Genomic DNA, 26,062 nt, shown 5'->3' on the forward strand with positions numbered 1-26,062 from the left:
CACCCCTAAATGCATTAAAGCAACTGCCATGTGATTGGTTGATTAGATAATTGCATTAATGAGAAATTGAACAGGTGTTCCTAATAATCCTTTAGGTGAGTGTATATCTCACCCTACCCACGACAGACATTCCTGGAGTTTAGTTAGTTAACATTTGATTTTTCACCAGCAACGACTGCAAACTCACCTGTTGGCCACTCATCGTGTTCAAAACACCCTACCCACGCTAACATTTCTTCTCTTCTCTTTCCATGTCCGTGGCGGCACCAAGCAAATCGGTAACGGCGCCACCTGATGTTGTGGAGTGCGAATTACATGACAATTTACTAGCATGTGTGTGGATCTGAAGGCATTTGTGTGTGGATCAGCAAGGCGGAAAATTAGTGCCAAAAGTCACGTGACAGTTTTTCGTACTTGAAGGATTTTGTTTTTTACTTGTAGAATTTTGTTTTGTACTTGTAGAATACTTGAAAGTACTTGAAAGATTTTAGTTTGTACTTGGAGGATATTTTTGTCATTGAAGAAATACGTTTCTATGTATATGTAAAACATACTGTATTTGTTTGATAGGTATGTTTTTTATTTGCAGAACAAAATGCATTAGTTTGTGAGTGATGTTTTGTATTTGCAAACCACACTGAGTTTGTTTGTGAATCGTTGGGTGTGAGTAAAACACGTTGTGTGTGTGTGTGAGGTTTTGGCATGATTCTAACTCCATACAAAGCCACCCCATTGACCTGTCAGCACACCATGTTTTTTTTTGATTGACCATTACTATTAATATTGACGTACACATCACAGATGCTGTGTAATTAAAGCAGTGTGGGGTGATTAATCTTGTGCTAGCTGTGATGTTCTGAATGATGCAACGTTTCATCGAAAGTTTTTTATATAATTATTTATATTGGGACTCCAGATAAGTTTTCTGAGGATTCCAATGATATGAGGTACTTGAATCTGTGACTTACAGTCTAAGAGTTAGAGCAGAACATGTCTAATTTTCTTGTTTTATTCATTGTAGTGCCCCCGATTGGCTGATAGGTAGAAGTCCTTGTGCCTATGGTTTGGGCTCCACTATCAGTTATAGTGTAAAATAACAATAATAAAAGTAAAACCCAACAATTCAAATAGGGTTTCGGCATGTTGTCTATTAATACTAATTAATTAATACTATTAATACTAATAAAAAAAGTAACTAAAACCATTGGTTTTCTGCTCTTCACACTTGAAGGCCTAGTAATTTAACTTTTGTAAAACTAAAGTGACTGCAGGCAGGGTGAGCTGATTTAATGCTCTTTATATTTTTATATTTTTGATATGAGTTATTAATACAAAGACAAGTGGTTTCAGGACCCACATTTTTACATTGGACTTCAATTGTGACCGAACCAACACAGTATCAAACAGTGGAGTGGTGGTTTAGTGGTCTAAGCACATAACTGGTAATCTGGTAATCAGAAGGATGCTGGTTCGAGCCCCACAGCCACCACCATTGTGTCCTTGAGCAAGGCACTTAACTCCAGGTTGCTCCAGGGGGACTGTCCCTGTAATAAGTGCACTGTAAGTCACTTTGGATAAAAGCGTCTGCCAAATGCATAAATGTAAATGTAATACCTTGCATCATTTATTTTATGGTTTTCCGAGATCAGGGCAGCAGTGCGTGTCATACAACTTGCCCATGTTGGCATCGGCCTAATTTGGTTTAGTTTCTACTAAGTGACAGATAAATTTGTGCCGAAATACCATAGAGTTTAATTTGCTGCATGGACTTTTAAATGACATGGAATAAGGGAACTTTTTTAAAAGTAGACAATGCTCTTTATTTAGGCATCCTTTTGAAGTTGAAGTTACTGTGATGTCACACAGCAGTCAACCATACTTCCAGTTTCTTCAGAACAGCTACTTTTATTAGCATATATGGGCAGCTCTGCAGTTTTAATAAACAAATTATACAATATAATAATGTTTTTTAAAGTTAAAGTTATTTAAAACATTTAAAAGTTACTATAAAGGGGTATCTATGGTTTGCAGAGAAGAAAGATTTGTATATTCTTTTTGAACTATTGACCAAGTTCAATCATAAGGCCTGTATGATTATGTTAGACCTGTAACATGTTGATAAACATACATCCTCACTCATTTAACACACATCTGAAGCCTGAAAAAAATGTGGCATGTAAAAATGAAAACTACTTTTGAACACTTAACTGCTTAAATATTCGGCTCACACATAGCCCACAGTAAAAAGTAATATTTCACTTATTCAATATTCAAACTTAACAGTCGGTTTTCAATTGAACAAGTTACCACATTTGATATAAATGTAATAATGTATTTTAGAATTATTATATTATTTTTATTTTCCAAATATCCTTTCACAAATTGTAGTCCTATGGGCTGCAGTTGTGGAGACAGGGTCCGATTTGTCCCTTTAAATCTTACATGGTGCTGTATAAGATCATTGTTAGAAAATATTTGGCCGCATATCTGTCAGAGTGATTGTACTTTGGACACACTAAAAACAGCTGTTTGTTATGAGTTTGTCGATTACTTTGTAAAAAGTTGAAATCTACCAACAGCACTCAAAAACCTTGCTGGTTGCACTCAAAAACAAACATACAGCTCAACAAGTGTAGTATATTTTTTTAACTACAATATAATGACTCTTAATAGTAAAGGACCATCTTAATTGATCAAAAAGACACACTTTTAAGATTCTTCCAGGCACTTCAAGGAGCATGGATAATGAGCCAGTCTATAAAGACAAAGTCAAAGCAACGCATTAAAAAATGAGACAGCAGAGAGACTGCAGTCTAAAAAGACGATGAAAGAAAGGGCCTTTGTAGAGCGGGTGCACAGCTGTGCCCTGGACACTCTGCACCAAAGCATAGCTCAGTGTGTGATTAATCTACACTCTCTGTGTAACCATCCTGTGATAGTCACTACGTCCTTATCAACTTTGCCCTCTTTATAGCTGTCGCAGGGCAAAGGTCACAGCACACTCTCTCTGGCATTCAAGTGCCCAACCCTACCCTCATAAAACGTCCCTCTCTTAAACCAGACTGTTTTGCGCTGTCCCAGAATTCCTTAACACTTTGTCTGCTAACAAATCACCGTTATTTGGAAACTTTAAAGGTGAACTTGCCAGCACCACATTTTATTGCAAAAATGATAACTGATTTCAAACAAATAACTTTTTCTTTAATACTGCGGCCACCTTCAATTGGTCAGACAGAAAGATCACAAATCACGCCATTGGTGGAGTCAAAGTTGCTAAGTCAGTCTGGTGAGGGTGCTCAAACCAACAGAAATGTATTGATTTCCACTTTTTAGAGTAAATATTCTACAAACACCTTTCTTATAGTTGTCTGCATATTAAACTGCAATTTTCAATATAAAAAATTACACAGCTTTAAGCAGCGTTTAAAAGCTATTATTTGATGTTGATGTTCTGTAGAGTAGGCGTATGCTTGTTCGTCATGTTAAATATTGGTGTTATTGCCTTATTGTAGGTTGTCATAAATAAGTAATTACGTGTTGTATGAATGAGTTGGCTTTTGGTGTCATTTAACACTGATAATAGAAACTAAATGGCAGTAAACTTCTAATTATAACTTCTGCCACTCCTCAGCTGTTGTCAGAGAAGTTATCTCGGAAGGAGAAGGAGAGTCAGGAACTTGAGGAGCATCTGGGTCAGGAACAGGCCTCTAAGAAGAGTCTTCAGACTAACCTGCACAAGAGAGACCTGGAGCTCCAGGAAAGTCAGGCCCGGGCTTCAGCGGGGGAGGCAGCTCTGAGTCGGGCTCAGGCTGAACTGATAGAACGTGGTGAGGAGTTTGCTAGACTCAGTAGGGAGCTCAGTGTGCTCGAGAAGAACCACCAGGAGCTGAAGGCAGAAAAAAAGCAACTCCAGCAACAAAGAGAGGATAAAGAGAACCAGGGCCTGCAGCAGCAGAGTGAGATCAGCCAGGTCAGAAACACACAATAAGTTAGTCATATAAAATATACATCTATATAACTGCCTACCCCACCATTCAGCTATTTACATACTGGCCTAAACTCCATCCCATCCATCCATCCAGCCATATGCCCACCTTGACTCCATCTCTTCATTCATTCATCTTTCTATCCATCCACCCACCTAAATTCCATCCATCCATCTAACAAAACTCCATTCATCCTTCCATATGCCCACCTAAACTCCATCTATCCATTCATCCATATGCCCACCTAAACTCCATCCATCAATTTAACCATCTATTCATCCACCCACCTATACTCCCTATAATCTATCCTCCAATATGCCCACTTAGACTCCATTCATCCATCCAACCACCCACCTTAACTTCATCCATCCAACCACCCACCATAACTCCATCCATCCATCCATCACCCACACCTTTACTCCATCCATCCATCCATCCATCGCCCACCTGAACTCCATCCATTCAAACATATGCCCACTTAAACTCCATCCTTTCATCCATATGCCCATCTAAACTCCATTCATTCTCCCACCTAAACCAAATCTACCTATCCTTATGCTCACCTAAACTCCATCTATTCTTCCATATGCCTGCCTAAACTCCATCCATCCATCCGCCCACCTAAACTCCATTCAAAGGGTCATATCTTGTTTTCTATTTAAGCACACAAGATGCTTTGGAACATTCTCAAATCATGGTGGGATAGCAATAGCTATATTGAGTTTATTTGATATCATGCTGGATTAACGTAACAAGGACCTCATGTTTCTGTCCTCTTCAGCTACATGCTAAGCTTCTGGAGTCTGAGCATCAGCTGGGGGAGCTGCAGGGCCGGCTGAAAGAGCAGAGGCAGCTGTCAACAGAGAAACTCAAAGATCGAGAACAACAGGTGGCAGATCTGCAGCTAAAACTCTCTCGTGTAGAGGAGCAGGTGTGAAAAGCTTGGATGAATATAAACGGCCTGATTATTAAGGATTTCAAAACACGGCATAGAGTAACCAAATACAGTGGTGAATTATAACCTTAACTTAACTCCGAGTTAATTTTTAGTTTAATGATCATATTATTTAGTTAATTGTAGATTTACATGCACAGTCCAGACATAATAAGGATTGCTGTGGGGGACTTAACTGTTTTGTTTTCATTCTTAACCACTACATGTATCTTTCTATTTCTGTGTATGTGATTATGTGTGTAGTTAATAGAGAGCTCTGCCAAGTCTACTGACCTGCAGCATCAGCTGGACAAATCTAAACAGCAGCACCAAGAACTACAAACACTTCAACAGAGCACTAATGGCAAACTTAGAGAGGCACAGGTAAACGTTTGTCCAGTGGGTTTTCCTTGAAATGGTGGCATTAAATTCTCCATTTTGTAATGCAAAGAAGTTTATTCAAATAGCTTCTTCAGGAAAGTAGGTGTTTATTGTAATATGTGTAATGGACGTAAAAGGTATATGGACACCTTCCAAGCAAAGCTATGGTTGCTCTGCTTAGACACCTGTGAGGGAAACCTGATGGGAACTCACTTCATGCATCTACTAAAAATGACCCTGAGACCAATTGGTTAATATTGTTTGTAAAAATGGCCTAGAAGGGTTTAGTTAGTTCAGAGAATTGTGTTGTCTTTTTGAAGATGCCTCTTGGTTTGTTAATGCAATGCATTCTAAAGCATTCCTACATTTTGAAGTGTGGCTTGTAATTCTGTGCATCAGTTGCTCTAATTTCATATCTAATTTATTACAAGCCTTTGTCTGATTTTAATCATTTAGAATGACCTGGAACAGGTGTTGCGTCAGATCGGGGAAAAGGACCAGAAGATCCAGAATCTTGAAGCTCTGCTTCAGAAAAGCAAGGATAGTGTAAGCCAACTGGAGACAGAGAGAGAGGACCTGTGTGCTAAAATCCAGGCTGGAGAGGGAGAGACTGCTGTGCTCAAACAACTACAGGAGAAAAACCACTCGCTACAAGAACAGGTGTTGGAGACTACACTGTTTGTTAAAGTCTTAAAGGAATAGTTCACATACTGTAAAAATTAAAATTCTGTCATCATTTACTCTGTTTCTGATCTGTCCATATCGGATCACCTGCTAGTGTCCTTTTGTGCCAAATTGGCAGTTTTTAAGGTAAACCTGTGTCGTCCGATCACATTTCGGAATATTAAGAACATTGATGTGCCTACTCTTGCTGATAAACTTGCCATTTTCTCCAGTAAAATGGATTTTTCTACTGTTGATGAACTAGTTACATACTACAATGATGGACTGAACATGATTTTAGATGAATTTGCACCTGTGAAAACTAGAACTGTTTCATTTGTACATTCAGCTCCTTGGTTTACACCTGAACTGCGTGAACTTAAAACTAAAGGCCGTAGGTTAGAGCGGTTGTACGCCAGGTCTGGCCTTACTGTTAATAAAGAAATGTATGCTGAACATATTCAGATTTATAAAAAATGCACTGTCCAAGGCTAAATCTGATTACTACTCAAACATAATTGGAGATAGCAATGGGAATTCCAGGTCCCTTTTCTTGGTGGTAAACAATATTCTGCAACCACCTGATTCTTTGCCATCTGATGTGTATTCCACTGACTTATGTGATCGTCTTTTGACTTTTTTTGCATCTAAGGTTGGAAATGTAAATCAGCAATTAGGCCTACTTACTGGTACTCTTCACAATTACTTTTGTCAATCTATCACTCACACACCTCCACACTCTGTTTTCTCTAACTTTACACTACTTAATATGCTTCAGAGATAGTGGGTCTGATAGGTAAATCTAAATCTTCGACACCCAACTTTACCTGTCTGCCAAACCCACTGGTTCATTTCCACCACCATTCTTGTCCAGCTGTTTAGCTGAAATTAAAGATTGGCTTTCAGCTAACTTCTTGAAGATAAATGGCAACAAAACTGAGGCTTTGCTTGTTGGCACTAAATCTGTTTTGTCTAAATCGAACTGTCTGTCTTTGTACATTGACAATACTGCAATCTGTCCTTCTTCACAGGTTAAAAGTTTGGGTGTCATCATGGATAGCACACTATCCTTTGAAGCTCAAATTAATAATATCACGCGGACTGCATACTTCCACTTGCGTAATATTAACCGTCTCCGTCCCTTTCTTTCAAATAATAATACTGCTGTTCTTATTCACGCACTGATCACTTCACGTATAGACTACTGTAATGCTCTTTTCACAGGTGTTTCCTCTAAATTGCTACATAAGCTTCAGTTGGTTCAGAATTCTGCAGCTCGTGTTCTATCTAGAACACCTTCTACGAAGCACATTTCTCCAGTTCTTCAGCAATTACACTGGCTTCCAGTAAAGTATAGAATTGAATTCAAGATCCTGCTACTTACTTATAAGGCACTTCATAATCTTGCACCCCAATACCTTACACAACTTCTCCATGTTTACACTCCTTCACGTGCTCTCAGATCTTCATCTTCAATTTCTCTTGTGTTACCAAGGATTCGACTAACTACCATGGGTGCCAGATCCTTTAGTTATGCTGCCCCCCGCCTATGGAACTCTCTTCCCCTTGATATTCGCAATAGCGACTGCTTGTTGACTTTTAAAACGCGTCTTAAGACATATCTTTTTATACAAGCTTTCTTATATCATTTTGTATTGAGTTTTTAATGCACTTTATCTGTATGTGGCTTGTTTGTTGTGTGTATTGTCCTATGCAGTGACCTGTATATTGCTTGTGAGGTGACCTTGGGTGTTATGAAAGGCGCCATTAAATAAAATGCATTATTATTATTATTATTATTACTCACCCTCATGTCATTACAAACCTGCATTTTATTTTCTCTGCTTAACATAAAAAGACACATTTTAAATATATATCCTGGTTGTTTTTTTCCCCAGTGGATAGTGATTCCACTTTCAAGCTTTAAAAAGAATGCAAAAGTACCATAGAAGTAGTCAATGCAGCTTGTGTGGACATGAATGTTTTCACAGGAAAATTACTACAGTTTTGAGTTGTGGCCTCAGAACACTTGGAAAATGACGCACTAGTTGCATGGACTACTTTTATAATACTTTGGGTCATTAATGATACTTGAAAGCGAAATCATTATCCACTACCATTATATTGTAAATAAGGACTGAGGTTTTCTTAAAATTTCCTTTTGGGTTCTGCAGAAGAAAGATGAGTAAATTACTAATTTCTTTCTAAATAACTATTCCTTTAAAATATAGCCAAATTAAATCTTTTGGCACCTTATCAGCCCATATTTCCAGTTGTATTTCATTTTATGACCTCTGTGTTGATTCAGATTACTCAGTTGACTGACAAGCTCAAGAACCAATCAGAGAGCCACAAGCAGGCTCAGGAGAACCTTCATGAGCAGGTGCAGGAGCAGAAGACCAACCTGCGTTCAGCTCAAGACCACTGCCAGAGTCTGGAGACCGCAATCAGTGAACTTAACACACAGCTCATCGAGAGCAAAGAGAAGATTACACAGCTGGACACACAGGTACAGCAAATGAACTGAGCCACTCAGTCATGTAAAGTGGGTAAATATTGAATTCAAAGTGTCAATAGAAGAGCATTTGAAATTTAATTGACTCTGGACAATTATTGTCTGGTTTTAAGGTAGTTCTGATTGTGGAAAAGTTTGTGAATGATTTGTTTGTCTCGTAGCTGAAAGCCAAGACAGAGATGCTGCTGTCGGCTGAAGCTGCAAAAATTGCCCAGCGAGCTGACTTGCAAAATCACCTGGTAACGGCTCAGAATGCATTGCAGGACAAGCTGCAAGTATGTAAAATTGCTTTTACCATTGCACATGTCGTGTAAGGTTTCTCCTGTATTTACAATAAGTGCATAAAGATCTTAGACACCCCATGAAATGGGTTGAGAAGCACAGTTTTCCTTCTTGTATTGTCTTGTTCCTATTGAAACAGGAAGGTTTCTGCCCTTTTTAAAATGGCCAATAGGCTTTAGTTTATTTCACAGTTATGAACCATGATTTGCTTTGCTACTTGCCCATGATTGCATCATCTGTGTCTTTGGCCCATTATCCTGAAAGAGAAACCATACATTTTAAATGTGTGGATCTGCTAAAAATATAGGTGTACATTAGCGTATTGATGGCCTCAAAGCTAACAGTAATTGACTAAAAGCCACAAAACTCCTATTTTAATTTCATGGTGTCTTTAACCGTGTGTTTGTGTTTTTGCAGGAGTTGAGTAAAACACAGGCTCTGCTGGAGCATCAGGGCCACAGGCTGCATGAGAAGCAGGATCAGTGCTCTCAGCTGGAGGCCAGTCTGAAGGACAGCAGAGACAAACTGCTGACTGCAGAGCAGAGGATAGAGACCCTAGAGACACAGACCAAGGTCAGGTTGAGTGCTTTTCATTAAATCACTGCAGCAGCTATTTGAGGAGCAGCAGCAGAAGTCACTATGGCTTTGCGTGCTGCATTTTGAGAAAGTATTTTGGGAGTTTTTGATGCATGTTTTTGTGAATTTATGCATTCTGAAATGCTTTCTGTGTGTGTATATGTTGCTCTGGGTGAGATAGAAAGCAGAGGTGGAGTTAACTGAGCTCTGCACTGGAAGGGAACAGGCTCAGAAAGAGCAGCAAAAGCTGAAGAAGCAGATCTGTGAGCTGGAGATGAAGTTGAAGGAGCTGAACCTTCAGTTAGAGTTGGAGAAACAAGGGTAGGAACTTTATATTGGAAAATGTTAAGGACTTCATGAAATGGCTTTATGAGTTCAGGTTTCTTTTCTGTGTTAACACATTCCTTATTTAAACAGGAAGTTGGGGCAGCACATAAATAGCTAATGGCTTTTAATGTGTGACAAATCCATGAACCTTGATTTTTTTTGTTTTGCCATTGTAAGTTAGATGCTGGGATGGTTGACATTGGGTTGTTTCTCAATGCCAAGAACGCAGAGAACAGACTTTACAGTGCATTTGAATCCAGTGAGAGAACTACTGTCATTATCACTCACCATTGAAAGCATTATTGTCATTACACTAGTGAAGTTATGATTAATGACACGTTAAAGAATAAAGTCTGTTTATACACATTTTATCCATGTGTTTATTACTGTAATAATAAAATGACGCTGAACAAAAAACAACTCAACTGGTTCGTCGGACTGTTGTGAGCTTACAGCGGGAAACGTTTGAGGGGACTGTAAATGTCCTTTGTCTGTCACTGTAGTACAGTTATGACTTCAGGATTTTCCCCAGAAGTCTCCATCCGATGCATCCTCGATATTTGTCCTGATCAAGAACATATCCGGTTAATTTGATCTTTTCTCACCAATTTGGAATGCCCAATTCACAATGCGCTCCAAGTCCTCGTGGTGGCGTAGTTACTCGTCTCAATGCGAGTGGAGGAGGACGAAGACCGTCTCCGTGTCTGAGACCGTCAATCCACGCATCTTATCAAGTGGCTTATTGAGCTTCTGCAGACTTCACGTTATTCTCCACGGCATCCACTCACAAATCACCATGCAAACCACAATATGGCGGAGGATGATGATGTCGAACGAGTTCACAAAAACTGAAGAACACATAAGAACACACGTTGAGAAACAGCCATTCTTATTCTATATGGACAACAATTGATATACCCTTAAGTGCAAGATGTCATCAATATTTTTGCTCCATTTTCCAGAAGAGAAGGAATAAGTTAATTTATTTTAGGTAATTGTAAATGCATATTTCTGCTTTGAAGTAAATTTTGCTGTTGTTCTGGCATTGATTTTCACTTTTTGCACCAAACTACGTTCATCTCTAAGAGACAGAATGTGTCTCCTTCATTAGCGGTATGATGACGGTATGGTCCCATGCTCTTTATACTTGCATTCTATTGTTTGTACAGATGAACGTGGTACCTTCAGGCATTTGGAAATTGCTCCCAATGATGAATTTTTTTCTGAGGTCTTTCAGGTCATCTGTGAAGTGGTTACAAAATTTGACTTCAACCTAAGTTTATGTAAACTTCTGATTTCAACTGTATCATGGACTAAATGCCCATTTTAGTCCATGATACTAACCCTAACCCATTTTAATTTAATATAATCTGTAACTTAATATGCTCAAGTTTAAGTAGATGAGTCAACAGGACCACAGGTCTGATGTGTCTGTCTACCCTTTGCTTTTTAGAGCTACTACACAACAAGAGGTCTTGAAGAAGAAAACCTCAGCCCTCGCTGAAACCAGACAACAGCTGGAGAAGGCAGAGCAGGAGCGGGGAGCCTTGCAGGCCAGCCTGGATAAACTGTCTCAGGAGGGTCAGACGCAGCAAGCAGAGTTGGACAGAAAAGTCCAGAGCCTGAACTCTGAGCTTCAGAAAGCCCAGCAGGAGAAGGAGGCTCTGGCTAAAGATGTGGCCACAGTTAAGGAGGCTCTGAGCAAAGCTGTCAAAGCCCTGAAAGAGAGCCAGATTCAGCTGGAGAAGGAGAAAAAGAGCAGCAAGGTTGTTTTGGAGGAGAAGGTGGGTCCCAAAAAGTTGATAACACAAAATAAAAATGATGTCAACGTTTACTCACATTTCAAACCCTAGTACTTTCTTTCATCTGTAGGAAAGAAGTTTACACAATTGTCACGGGTGCTCTTTTCCATACAACACAAGCATACAATGAACAGGGAAAGTCAAACCATAAAAGTAGTTCCTACTTCTTGTAGTTCATAGTAGACTCATGCTATAAATGATAACTTCCACTTGAAAACATAAATCCATACTTTAAAAAAAACAATCTGTAAATGTGTTCAAATTACTGGCATACTGTATGTATTTAAAAGCATCTCTAAAATAAAAAATGTATTCTTTCTAATTCAAAGTGTTCCTAAAACCTGTTACACTGTGTTTGATATACTTTAGATATACTGTACATGCATGTGGGGCAGAGATCCTGCTGCCCTCCCGAACTCTACAGCGCCTCTCATTTTTTTCCAGTAGAAATCTGTAGTCAAATATAGTAGTTGAGACCTCATTGAGACATATCGGGGCAGAAATGAATCTGCCCATAAACGTAGAGCCAAACCAAAGGTAACTTTAGTATTAGTGTGCACCAGCAGTGTGAGAGATTGCCAAAATGGCAAGCACTATCTATAAACGTGTATGTAACGGTATGTCGTTTCTATTGATAACACTGTGTAACACATTTTTTTATATCTCAGAAAAATGCAGATATGTATCCACTTAGGCAGCTGGAACTAAACTGATCTGGTGTGCTTAAAGCCCTTGTATACAGTATATACTACTATTTATATTAATGGAAAGTTCTAGAAGTTACTCCAAGTTTACTTCACAATGAATCTATCTGAAATGTTCTGGAAAATAGGTACATTTCAAAATATCACTGTTCTGGTCATAAAAGCACAGTTTGTGGGGAATAATAGCCATTTTCTATACTTTTGAGGCATAAACAAATAGGAAATAACACTTACTATCAAGGAATCAAAATTGTGTTTCATAGTATAATTCAGACAAATTGGTCAGCCAGACATAAAAATAGTTTGAATCAAAAGACTAGGGTGGGCAATAAGACATTATATTTATTGTGTGATGAAAATTGTATGTAAAAGAGCCTTGAAAATGTTGTGTTTCCCATTTTTTTTTTCTTATGTTGCAAAAGGACAGTAGCATTGGCCTATGTGATTTGTAATATTTCTAAATGGTTTGCACATATATAGCACTTTTGTTAACCTTGGAGGTTACCAAAGCACTTTACACTGTGTCCCAATCACCCATTCACACACACACTCATACACCAATGGCCGCAGCAAAATTACTACAGCGAACCTGTTTACTACTTGAGACTTACTGTTATTAAAACATTATTATTATTAAGCATTTCGTTTTTTAGTTCTGTGGAAACATGTAAGTGGCATGTAGATATGTATGTTATATTATTCATTATTTTATGAATAATGAGTTGAATAAATTGAATAATGGAGAAAAGTTTAACTTTTTTGCAAGATCTGCCCCACCTAAATCTGTGGTCACGAGCCACTTCTGGTTAGGACATTATTTAACTATAATTCCTTTAATTGTGCCACCTTTTGCTGGTTTTAGGAGGCATCTTATCAGAAAGCACAACAAGAGATTCAGAAAAATGCAGAGGCCACTTCTAAACAGCTCGGTGAGGTCAAAGGCCAACTGGAAAAATCAATTGAGGTGAGAATGTATTTTACAACAATCTGCAGTTTATTTACATGGAAGCATTACATAAAACCTTAATGCAACCCCCATATTTTATTGTCATTGCTTTGTGCTATGAAATGAATCATTATGTTTTTCACTTAATAAATTCTCATTGAATTCTTGTAGGCAGAGAAGAGCCTTCAGTCTCAGCTTACCACACTGAACACCCAGCTGAAGCAGTCTCAAGACACACTGAAAGAGAAGGATGAGAGCACTCAGCACCTTCAGGGACAGCTGAAGACCACCCAGGAGTCCTTCATCCAGCAAGTGAAGAAACTGGAGGCTCAAGTGACCGAGCTGCAGGCCACCATCACTAAAAAGGCAATCACTGCAACAGTACACTCACATTTTATAAAGGCCAAAAATTCATGACTCATCCTGCACTACACAAGTTTTTTTCCATTGAAATTGACTTTCGAATGAGATTGTCCCTCTTTCTAATATCAGTTACAACTGACAAGCAGGTTGTAAATCATGGATCTTTGCTGTGATGTAAACTAAAGGCTATCGGCTATTTTCAATAGAAAATACATCAACACTGGAAAGAAAACTGCCATCATCAAGCAATTTCATGTGGCCTTTATCACTATTCAATGAGCACACATTATGCTGCCTGCCTCATTTCTGAGTGATGTGTGTGTTTCAGGCCGAGGAGGAGGTCAAACTGAAGAAGCAGGTGACAACATTGTCTAAAGATCTGTACTCTGAGAAAAAATGTTGTGCAGAGCTGCAGAAGACCAACAACAGCACCAAAGAAAGCCTTGCGTCGTTACAGGCCGATTACTATGGCAAAGAGTCTGAGCTCTTTGCAGTACATCAGGACCTCAAGGTGTGTATGTGTGATTGTGCAACAATAGTATTTGTTATTAACAGCGACATCACCTGTTACAACACTCATTGCAACTCTGTTTGTATCTTATTAAATTGTTATAAGCAATATGTGATCCTGATCTCAGAGTTGATGTTGTGTTTATAATGCAGGTCTGTGAGGAGAAGCTGGCTCTAGCTCAAGAGGAGCTGGTGGCCAACAGGAACCAGCTCAGCAGTCATGAGGGCAAGATCCAGGAGCTGAAGACGAGTCATTTGTTGCTGGAGAAAGACCTTGCCAAGAGAGATGAGAACATCAAACAGCAGGTGGAGGCTCTCCAGAAGCTACAGAAACAACAGGTAACAAAGAGAGTTGCAGGTTCGTACTTTGCATGTTTCGATCCTTGATTTACAGTGGACCCAAAAAATAATGGGATACATAGCCACATCTAGTGGATGAATTTCTTTGCATTAGATAACAAAATATGAAACATTTACATTAATGTTCACACTGGTGTCCTGGAAGAGTAAACAGATGTAGTTGTTCACAATAACAATGGACATATGCCACTAAATTACTTTGTGTCCTAAAGAAATATTCCGGGTTCAATACAAGTTAAGCTCAGTCGAAAGCATTTGTGGCATAATGTTGATTACTACAAAAAAAAAATTCTACTTGTCCCTCCTTTTCTTTAAAAAAGCACACATCTGGGTTACAGCGAGGCATTTTCAATGTAAGCAAATGGTCCCAATTCGAAAACTTTAAAATACGAACTTTTTTTAAAGTATAGCAACAAGACAAACAATATGCGTGTATACATGATTTTAGTGTCATAACATCTTTTACTAAGCTTTTATATGTAAAGTTATATCTAATTTTACAACTTCGCCATGAGGACGTAAAGCCAAAAACCCATAAGTCCTAGGTGGTAGAACCTATGATTTGAACAACTTTACATCGCAATGCTTCACATATGTACCTTGAAACCTTCCAAAAAATATACTCCATTCACATCCATTGTGTGCCACACTGTAATGTTGATTTTTAAAAAAAAAAAAAATTTTTTTTATATTTTTAGGAAGACTAGGGGTTGAAATAAGGCAAAATACATGCATGCATTGTTTTTCAATTGTTTTGCTTGAAAAGTGTGCTTGTGCTATCTTTAAAATAAATGCCACTTGCTTTTGTGTTTCTAATGCAATAACAAAAACAAAATATATATTTGGCTCAAGAGGCCTCTTTGTCGCCATTGTATTCTTGAGAGAAGCAGTGAAACCCAGGCTACTTCAGGTGAACTGTCCTGCTGTGCTGTTTCATTACGACGTTGTATGAAGTCGGGGAAACTAATACCTCCGGCCTTGGATGTGTGGCAGTAAATAAAGAATATATTCTTTTTTTTTTTTATTATTCGAGATACAGCACAACCACATTAAAACCTTTTATTCTACCAGGAATAGTTCTTATCCTAATTTGCTTATCAATGTGGCTACAGTGAGCACCTTATCCGGAACATTCATGGATATTTTAAGTTGTCATGGTGAATGTATGTGTCTCTTTGAATCTGTTGCAGGAGGTAAAAGAGGAGCAGCTGAAGAAGGAGAGAGCTCATTGTGAGGAGATGAGAGAGAGTCAGAGTGCTCTGGAGAAGGATAAGAGCAAACTCAGTGCTGATCTTAAAGCACTGGCAGAGAGGAATGAGATGGTCAGGCTGATGATCTTTGAACCAAACTCAATAAATTACAAATGTAATTGTTTATAATTGAGACAGAATTGTTTCTAAGTTTGTGTGTATGTGTGCAGGAGCTGAAGGAGCTCCAGGCAGCAAAGCAGCTGCTGATCCAGCAGAAGGTGGAGCTCCAGGGGAAGGTGGAGGCGGCTCAGGCATCTCTGGAGCAGGAGCAGAGAGAACACCAGAAGACTCAAGACTTCATCAAACATGCACAGCAGGAGCTCAAAGCTGAAACTGACAAACTACAGCAACAGCTGGTACATCCGTAGCCAAACACCTTTATTTTTAATTTTGTATGTTTTAGTCCCAGTAATCACACACAGATCGCTAATCTGGCCATCTGGAAAGCATTGTGATCTACTTTAAGCATCATATTTGTAAATATTATAAACATTGAAAATAGTGGATTTACAAGCATTTTAAATTGGAATTGTTGTGAAAACATCTGCTGAATGCAGTTCAGAATGGTGCCCCTTAGAGGACAGGGTGGTAAACAAAATTTCAGAAAGATTTTTGCATCCCCTCTCAATGAGTTTTGCGTTCCCCTCAATGAGTTTTTGCGTTCCCCTCAATGAGTTTTTGCGTTCCCCTCAATGAGTTTTGGTTTCGCCTCACTGAGTTTTGCGTTCCCCTCAATGAGTTTTGCGTTCCCCTCAATGAGTTTTGCGTTCCCCTCAATGAGTTTTGGTTCCTCTCAATGAGTTTTGCGTTCCATTTGCGTTCCCCCTCAATGAGTTTTGCATCCCCTCTCAATGAGTTTTGCGTTCCACTCAATGAGTTTTGCATCCCCTCTCAATGAGTTTTGCGTTCCACTCAATGAGTTTTGCGTTCCATTTGCATTCCCTCTCAATGAGTTTTGCGTTCCCCTCAGTGAGTTTTGCGTTCCACTCAATGAGTTTTGCGTTCCATTTGCATTCCCTCTCAATGAGTTTTGCGTTCCCCTCAATGAGTTTTGCGTTCCATTTGCGTTCCCTCTCAATGAGTTTTGCGTTCCCTCTCAATGAGTTTTGCGTTCCTCTCAATGAGTTTTGTGTTCCCCTCAATGAGTTTTGCGTTCCCCTCAATCCCCTCAATGAGTTTTGCGTTCCCCTCAATGAGTTTTGCGTTCCAGTTTCGTTCCCCTCAATGAGTTTTGCGTTCCATTTGCATTCCCTCTCAATGAGTTTTGCGTTCCCTCTCAATGAGTTTTGCGTTCCCCTCAATGAGTTTTGCGTTCCCCTCAATGAGTTTTGCATTCCCTTCAATCCCCTCAATGAGTTTTGCGTTCCCTCTCAGTGAGTTTTGCGTTCCCTCTCAGTGAGTTTTGCGCTCCCTCTCAATGCGTTTTACCTTCCTCTCAATGACTCGGAAAGAGTTTTGCGTTCCCTCAATACATTTTGTGTTCCCTCTCAGTGAGTTTTGCGTTCCTCACAGTGAGTTTTGCGTTCCTCACAGTGAGTTTTGCGTTCCTCACAGTGAGTTTTGCGTTCCTCACAGTGAGTTTTGCGTTCCTCTCAATGAGTTTCGTCTTCCTCTCAATGACTCGCAGTGAGTTTTGCGTTCCCTCTCAGTGAGTTTTGCGTTCCCTCTCAGTGAGTTTTGCGTTCCTCTCAATGAGTTTCGTCTTCCTCTCAATGACTCGCAATGAGTTTTGCGTTCCTCTCAATGAGTTTTGTCTTCCTCTCAATGACTCGCAATGAGTTTTGCGTTCCCTCGCAATACATTTACCATGGTTTTACTGCAGTAACTATATTTGAACCATGATATTTGTTCTGAAACCATAGTAATAATACAGGAAAATGAGAACTAGGGTAATGAAAATAAAAATTTTGTGGTTATCATTTTATAATAAAAATACCCTAGTTATAACAGTTTTTTGTAAAACCATGGCTTTACTATAGTAGTAACATGACAGTTCTGTAGTTTTTTGGTGGAAACTATTTTACTATAGTGATATTGTAGTAGTTATGTAATTAACCATGTTTTTTTTCCTGTAGATAAACCATGGTTAATCTTGGATTTTAATATGTTTTTACTACAAATGCCATAGTTAAACTATGGTGTTTATAGTAAAACCATAACCACAAAATTTTGCAATTGTTCACAAATATGTATTATTACTATCGTTTCTCTTTAATTATTTTTGTTAAAATGTGCTTTCTGTAGTTAAAACATGGTAAATTTTGCAAGGGAATGCAAAACTATTTCAGAAAAAAATGTCCAGATGGTCCTCTTAGGGGCTCCGTAGTTATAACATCTGGCAAGGAATGTTTAAATGATGTGTTGCAGATAAGCTCACTCTCTAAAAGGTGGAAATCTCTCTCTCTCTCTGTCTCAGGTGGCAGAAGTGAAGGCTAAAGAGGAAGTTGAGAAGCAGAGGAAAGAGGCAGAGATGAAGATGTCAATGCAAGTGACTGCGCTAAATGAGAACGTTGCGACGCTAAAGCGAGAATGGCAGAGCAGCCAAAGAAGGGTGGGTGAGCTGGAGAAACAGACAGATGAATTGAGAGGAGAGATTGCTGTGCTGGAGGCCACTGTCCAGAACAACCAGGACGAGAGACGTGCACTGCTGGAGAGGTGATCTCTCTAGACTCTATAAACCTTTTTTGACCTATACATCACATTCAAATCACATACTAAACCTTTGACACTGTTGGTGTCTCTTTTACCAGGTGTGTCAAGGGTGAGGGTGAGATTGAGAAGCTTCAGGCTAAATTAGTGGAGATGCGCAGGAAGCTTGACGATACAACGGCTGCAATGCAGGAACTTGGCAGAGAGAACCAGTCATTACAGGTCAGACTAACCCTAGACTGACACCAGCCAACTTAACTTGCACACTGAAGGATTTAATTCACTAAACGGGTGCGCCACTTTAGAACAGCAGTATAATAGCATAAAATCCTGTGACAAACCACCCGCTCTCCAAATTAGCCAGGCTTTATATGCATTGCTATTGTGCAGAGTCATTGTAAATCTCTTCTGTAATAATTCATAAATGTCAGCGCTATTTGCCTGACACAACCCAAACTTTTATTTAAAAGGAATGTTTTTGTACATTTTATGTACAATGTATATGATCATGGCCAGGGATGCTCCGATCCAAATCCGATACTGTGTATTAGTCATGTTCGTTACTGTCAAGCTCCAAAAATGACATAAAAGAACCATTAAAACACCATTAAAGCAGTTCATATGACTTATGCATTGTATTTAAAGCCTCTTTAAGATGTGTGATAGCTCTGTGAATCATAAAGGGCTGTGTTTAATAACTAAAATATAGTATGCGTAGCTCCAGCACGTTATGGAGTGGCGCTGCTCTGTTTACACACACTATTTTTAAACTTCACGCGGTGTGCAATATTTGAGCGCTACTCACAAACAACATCTCAAATGTAGATGCTCAATAGTTCGGTTCACTTTTAATATGCATTCAGAATGGCACCGGAGGTGCATTTGACCAGAATTTGAATAATAAGTGAATTAAACTACTGTGAACTTGCCTACAAACAGAGTTCAGAATGTCAAAATAAAAGCGTGAGTGTTCCAAAAGTGCACGATTTAAATATATTACTGTTGTATTTCAAATTAAAAGTCAATAATATGAATAACAATTTATTATTATTATTGTCATCGTTAGTATTTGTTTACAATTTATAACAATATTTAAGTTGAACGTGTTCCACAGAATAACCGTGTGAATGAAAAGTGAAGTGATGTCTTACAACTCAATTGAACAAAACAGATCTGAATCCTTTAAAGTTCAGATGTAAGTTGAAATATTTTTGAAAAAGCAAAAATAAAACTTTATTTTTTACTGAAGACTTGAAGACTGGAATACCGTATATTGTTATTTTTGCTGCTACATTATCCAGTATACTAGTTAATAATAAAGTGTTTCTTAATACGCTATACATTTATTTTGAAATAGTGTGTAGTCAGAAGTTTGTGTTTCTTTACATATTAAAGATTACATCCAATTAGTTCCACACAATAATGTAAAGATATTCTAAACTGATTATGCAAAAAAACAGCACTGGTATTGGATCGGGATTGGAATCGGCGATACTGAGATTTCTGGTATAGGAAGTATCAGAATAGAAAATGTGGTATCGTTGCATCCCCCCTAATCATAGCAGCAGTGACTCCTCAAATGATCAAATGAAAAAGCATTAAAACTAGGTGTAGATCCATGCATGCATTTTAAAGAGCTGATTTGGGTGACATTATTGCAGTCATGGACTGAGATATATATATATATATATATATATATATATATATATATATATATATATATATGGATATATATATATGGATATATTTTAGTACTATGTATAGATGTATAGTGACTTATCTTTTGAAAATCTGATCACAGATGAGTCATATTGCAGGTAAAACAAAGATGTTATTTTAATTTGACAAGGAATTCATTTTTTAGTCATTAAAAATAAACATTCTTCAGGGAATTTTTTTTTTAATATGAACTGCAGCAGTGCTCATTGCATTGTATCATTAACAAGATGAACAAACTATCAAAGTATGAATCAAGCTCACTCAGACTGCCAACAATTTATTTTCCGTGCATCATTCTTATATTATATCCATATCATAGAACAGTGAAATCGCCCACTTCTCTGTCTTGCCTGCACTCGACACCATTATATCACAGGAGACAGATGACGTGCTCCAATTACATTTCTTCTCTCTATTGGTAGTCCTGCTGAAAGTGGCTCCTCATTTGCATTAAGTTAAACAGTTTTCAACTTTCTGAAGTCACTACACATGGTCACATCTACTTGCCAATGGTCAGTGTCGCTCATGTCGCTGAAAGTCGCCAGCTCTCCTTTAAAATGAATGAGATGATGTCGCTTTAACGCTGCAAGATTCTACACGGGTGAATGGGTCTTAAATTATTTAAAGTCAGCCCATTTTAGTTGCCATAAATGTGGCTTCCTTCTTCTGTTACAGATTAAACAGTCGCAGTCCCTCACACGGAAGTGGGCGGAGGATCATGAGGTGCAGAACTGTATGGCCTGTGGGAAGGGCTTCTCTGTCACTGTCAGAAAGGTGTGTATCTCTCACACACACACACACACACACACACATTCTTATTTGTTGTGGATCAAAGTTTGAGATCAATGCAATGCTAACAATCTATCCCACTGATCCATGCTCCCCTGTTTAAAGGGCTGGGTTTTTAATGAGCACATGACATGGTGCATCAGCGTGTGCCATCAACAAAAGCATATGTTTGATGTTCTTATGTAGGCATTGCAATGGACCGTTCTGACAAACACATCATTGTTAAGTAATGTAAAAATTTGCCGTAATCAGTATTCCTAGTGTAATGTTGTGAAGATGAGGTGTGACTCAATTACTAATATTTTTGTTCATTTTTAGATTACCCGCAATCTTCATTTGATCAGATCGATATCGATTCTAAAACATTTCATACCACTGTACTTTCACAGTTTTTCTCAATTGATTTTATAAATTTCTCTAAACTTTAGTCAATGCTCCCTAACAAATCACTCAGCCAACTTAACAGACTCTTTATTTAGCAGAAAAATTCGGTTTCACTGCATAATGAAGCAATGTATTTTTTTTTTTACTAATAATACATTTATAAAAACAAAATACTTGCATCAAAACTATAGCTGTGTTCTATTGAATTCATAATATATTCAGCTAAAGACACAAATCTTCTGTTGAAAAAATACATTTGTTGTTTTTAAAATTTCTCAAAATTTCTAGATGTTCCTGCTCATCTTCATGAAAGTCAATGAGGAAGTTTACTGTAAAATTAAAAAAATATATATTTAAGCATTATCACACTCCCAATCGTGCTATATGGCCCTATATCAGCACTGCTGTGACTCGGCTGCAGGCCGAGCACTGCTGTGATTAACTATGGGACTCGGCTGCAGGCCGAGTCCCATAGTTAATCACAGCAGTGCTGATATAGGGCCATATAGCACGATTGGGAGTGTGATATTGCTTATATACAACAGTTCAATGAGTACGGTCATAAACGCATTTGTGCATGGAACTACTTTCTTTAGCGACGAATCAGAATCTGCCGTTGCAGGTTCAAGCCAAATGATTCGTTCAAGCCTTCGTTAGTAATTCAAAAATGTCACTTCAGAAAAAAGTATCATGACTTGTGCTGTTTCAGAGAGAGAGAGAGAGAGAGAAGGAGCATGTTTGATCAATTTTTGCCACTCTCAAGCAGAGATGCTGTCAGCTTTCTGAAGATCAGATTTCTCAGTGGAAAAATAGCAGCCAAGCGGGGGTATTTCTCCCTATTTCGTGGAAGCTGGTGTGCAAGAGACGATCACTATAGAAACGACAATGTCCTCCGCCATTTTAAACAGCACCCATTCTGTAATAAATCAGTCTGTTGTGTCTCTCAGTTGTGATGAGCCGTAATGCTCAAGTTGTTCTTGAGCAACTATTTCCTAGCTTTAGTAGTGTAGTAGTAATACAAGCGATCATGAAGAGCTGTTGTATGTAAATTGCTGATGCGCATTCACGTCACTTCACGTCACATATCTGGCTCATATTACACGCAAAAATTATCTTTTGCCACCACCTGCTGGCTAACATATGTAATGTCAAAAAAAGAAAAAAGACAAACAGAAGCTCTTAACACATATGCACTACTCTTACACTTTAGTTTAGAATGGCACAAACACAAGCGGAGTGATGCACACGTGAAGTGTCCGAGTGCTGATGGTCTCAGACCATCAGTGCTCCTGGCACATCTCTCGTCAATCAGATCCGAGGACCGGAACTAACTGTTATGTATATTGCTATATCGTATGGACCTAATACAGCACTGTAAGCGCAGATGGTAATTGTGGACAATGATTCAATATTTCAGTGGTTCATCTTATATTAATCCATACTAAATCTATGCCTTATTACGGTGGGTATATCAACATTTCCACTAAGTATTAAGTACAGCATGCCTCTCATCCTGCAGATGTCACGGATCAGGTGATTATTTTATCATTGCGACAGGCCTGTTGACACTGAGTAATTTCCAAATGAATTGATATCCAATCCAAATTGGAATCGAATTTGTAAATCGTGACCTCTCTCTTTCTCTCCCTCCCTTCCTCCAGCACCACTGTCGACACTGCGGCAACATCTTCTGTGCAGAATGTTCTGCACACAACGCCTTAACGCCTTCCTTCAAGAAGCCTGTCCGAGTGTGTGACACTTGCTTTGATGATCTGCAGGGCTGACAGCCCCACACAACCCCTTTCCTGCAGCCCTCTCTGTCTCCTCATCATGACCTCTCCCCAGGATGGATGGATGGATGCGTGACTGGGAGAGGCCAGCTGAGGTCAGGTGAGAGAGCTGGGCCACAGGGACTGCAGGCACCACTGAGAGGAACTACATGCTTGCAGCTGCTGTGGTGGCCTCTTAATCCAGCCAATCAGATTGAGGAAACACTAAATTAGACAGACCGGACAGCATGTCCTCATCTGCCCAGTGCCTTTGCCACTTCTGGGGCCACTCTTGCACCCAGAGGAATCAAAAGGGAAGGGCCGGATCAGCCGAGGCATTGGGCCATTTTTTGATATGTTAAAATTTTAAATGTAAAAGACAGAATGGAATGTCAGGCTCCAGTTCTGCAGCTGTTTGGCACTCATAAAAGAGGTTTCACATTGATGTTGTCTTTTAAATGTTTAAAATAGAAGGTTTGAGTGAGATTGAGGATAATTGAGAATATACATGCATACGGTGGCCCCAAAAGTATTTGGACACTGACGTCACAGCTTGAATGTTTTTGTAATATATAACTAAATAGCAAACAAGGTAGCATGCATTTTATGGAAAGATGGCTCAAAGACATTCTCCATGCAAAATATTGAACAAAAAGAGGTTTGTTAGTTTTCAAATGGTAAAACACTAAATATATTGTTAAAATGAAGATAAAAAGAAGTTACTTAATTCAACCACTAAAAATAAGAAAAGTCAAGCTATTCATTTGCATAATTTGTTTGCAGGTTTCGTTTGGGTTGATGTTTTGTTATTTATGCAATGAAATTAGGTAAGACTTAAATATAAAAACAATTTGCAAATTCTTTTCTGGGCCACTGTTTGAGGAGCCAAGCTACCATTGTAAGATCTCGTATTTTTGGATTAGGGAGTCTGACTAGAACCAAAGCTGTTTGCAAGATCCTTTTATAAGTAATTAATTTTAAAGAAAATTTAATTCTAATTTAATTGTCGCTTTATTTGGGACTATAACATTTCTCATTCAGTCTTGGCATTTTTCACATAAGGTATGTGGTGTAATATACATGTTTGGATTGTTGTTTAAATGATACTCTTGAAATATTTGTTTTGAATTCACCATCTTACCAATAGAAGTTGATGTTATTTTAATTGTTTATGCACACTTACAGTGGCAAAAATATGTGTCTGTTTTGCATTTTCTTATCAAAACATTTGTATATTATTTGTACTTTTGCACATGTATGATGTACGTGCCCTGCTTTTAAGCAATGATTATGTGTGCGCGTACTGAAAATGAATGCCAGACTGCTGATTGTGTTTAATATGTTGGCTGCTAATGCTCTTGTCAAGGCAACCTGAGCAGTTTCGCTTAATTAGAGCTTGACTTGTGCTAACCTATTTTAGATGTAAAGGAGTAGTACACCCAATAATAAAAATTCTCATTTAATCTTCTTTATGACATCCCAGATGTGTGTCTTTCTTTCTTCTGCAAAGCAGAGATTTTAGAAGAATATCTTAGCTCTGTAAGTCCATACAATGCAAGTGAATTGTGACCAGCAATTTGAAGCTCCAAAAAGCACATGAAGTCCTCTTTTACTATAAATCTCCACCTTTGACCAGCTCGACCAGTAGGAATATATGCATGAAGAATGTGAATCACCAAACATTTTTAAAATATATGAAAATGGAAATTTAAAGTAAAAAGGACTAAAATATTGACCTGTTTCTCACCCATACCTGTCATATAGCTTCTGAAGACATGGATTAAAACACTGGAGTCTTATTGATTGCTTTTATGCTGCCTTTACATGCTTTTTGGAACATCAAAGTTCTGTTCAACGTTCACTTGCATTGTAATGACCTACAGAGCTGTGATATTCTTCTAAAATCTTTGTGTTTTGCAAACAAGAAAGTAAGTCATACATCTGGGATGTCATATGGCTGATTAAATTATACGTTCCTTTAAAGGGATAGTTCACCTTTAAATGAAAATTCTGTCATTTTCTCACCCTCATGTTTCAACTGACAGAATATTCATGTTGGGTGAACAATCCCTTTAATAGCGAGCTAAATCACAAGCGGAAGGTGTTGCGAAACGGGTTGAACGTTGACGTAAGCGCTCTTGGGAGCACAAGTGAGTGCACTGCAAGTGTTACTGCTGGAAAGTTCGCTTCACTGTTTGTGGTTTGTCAAATACAGGTCCTTCTCAAAAAATTAGCATATTGTGATAAAGGTCATTATTTTCCATAATGTAATGATAAAAATTAAACTTTCATATATTTTAGATTCATTGCACACCAACTGAAATATTTCAGGTCTTTTATTGTTTTAATACTGATGATTTTGGCATACAGCTCATGAAAACCCAAAATTCCTATCTCAAAAAATTAGCATATCATGAAAAGGGTCTCTAAACGAGCTATTAACCTAATCATCTGAATCAACTAATTAACTCTAAACACCTGCAAAAGATTCCTGAGGCTTTTAAAAACTCCCAGCCTGTTTCATTACTCAAAACCGCAATCATGGGTAAGACTGCCGACCTGACTGCTGTCCAGAAGGCCATCATTGACACCCTCAAGCAAGATGGTAAGACACAGAAAGAAATTTCTGAACAAATAGGCTGTTCCCAGAGTGCTGTATCAAGGCACCTCAGTGGGAAGTCTGTGGGAAGGAAAAAGTGTGGCAAAAAATGCTGCACAACGAGAAGAGGTGACCGGACCCTGAGGAAGATTGTGGAGAAGGACCGATTCCAGACCTTGGGGACCTCGTGGAAGCAGTGGACTGAGTCTGGAGTAGAAACATCCCGCGATTCCCCAGGTCAAGCCACTTTTGAACCAGAAACAGCGGCAGAAGCGCCTGACCTGGGCTACAGAGAAGCAGCACTGGACTGTTGCTCAGTGGTCCAAAGTACTTTTTTCGGATGAAAGCAAATTTTGCATGTCATTCGAAATCAAGGTGCCAGAGTCTGGAGGAAGACTGGGGAGAAGGAAATGCCAAAATGCCTGAAGTCCAGTGTCAAGTACCCACAGTCAGTGATGGTCTGGGGTGCCATGTCAGCTGCTGGTGTTGGTCCACTGTGTTTTATCAAGGGCAGGGTCAATGCAGCTAGCTATCAGGAGATTTTGGAGCACTTC

At 38.7% G+C, this 26,062-nt stretch overlaps 1 protein-coding gene across 1 annotated transcript in view; it reads left to right on the forward strand.

The window, feature by feature from the left end:
• The window catches only part of eea1 (early endosome antigen 1), a 39,510-nt gene extending 14,388 nt beyond the window's left edge, over positions 1-25,122 (forward strand). Inside the window, exons 11-29 of the mRNA XM_052097377.1 lie at positions 3,632-3,970; positions 4,768-4,917; positions 5,185-5,304; positions 5,758-5,961; positions 8,273-8,473; positions 8,641-8,754; positions 9,179-9,334; positions 9,519-9,658; positions 11,118-11,448; positions 13,033-13,134; positions 13,288-13,482; positions 13,808-13,990; positions 14,143-14,328; positions 15,540-15,671; positions 15,770-15,955; positions 18,016-18,254; positions 18,350-18,470; positions 20,643-20,741; positions 22,802-25,122. Of these exons, the coding sequence (XP_051953337.1) occupies positions 3,632-3,970; positions 4,768-4,917; positions 5,185-5,304; positions 5,758-5,961; positions 8,273-8,473; positions 8,641-8,754; positions 9,179-9,334; positions 9,519-9,658; positions 11,118-11,448; positions 13,033-13,134; positions 13,288-13,482; positions 13,808-13,990; positions 14,143-14,328; positions 15,540-15,671; positions 15,770-15,955; positions 18,016-18,254; positions 18,350-18,470; positions 20,643-20,741; positions 22,802-22,924 (3,321 nt within the window). The 3' untranslated portion in view covers positions 22,925-25,122. The remainder of the gene's footprint in view (positions 1-3,631; positions 3,971-4,767; positions 4,918-5,184; positions 5,305-5,757; positions 5,962-8,272; positions 8,474-8,640; positions 8,755-9,178; positions 9,335-9,518; positions 9,659-11,117; positions 11,449-13,032; positions 13,135-13,287; positions 13,483-13,807; positions 13,991-14,142; positions 14,329-15,539; positions 15,672-15,769; positions 15,956-18,015; positions 18,255-18,349; positions 18,471-20,642; positions 20,742-22,801) is intronic.
• The last annotated feature ends 940 nt before the right edge of the window (positions 25,123-26,062 follow it).

This window comes from Xyrauchen texanus, chromosome 29 (assembly GCF_025860055.1).
Source record: "Xyrauchen texanus isolate HMW12.3.18 chromosome 29, RBS_HiC_50CHRs, whole genome shotgun sequence".
Classification (NCBI taxonomy): Eukaryota; Metazoa; Chordata; class Actinopteri; order Cypriniformes; family Catostomidae; genus Xyrauchen; species Xyrauchen texanus.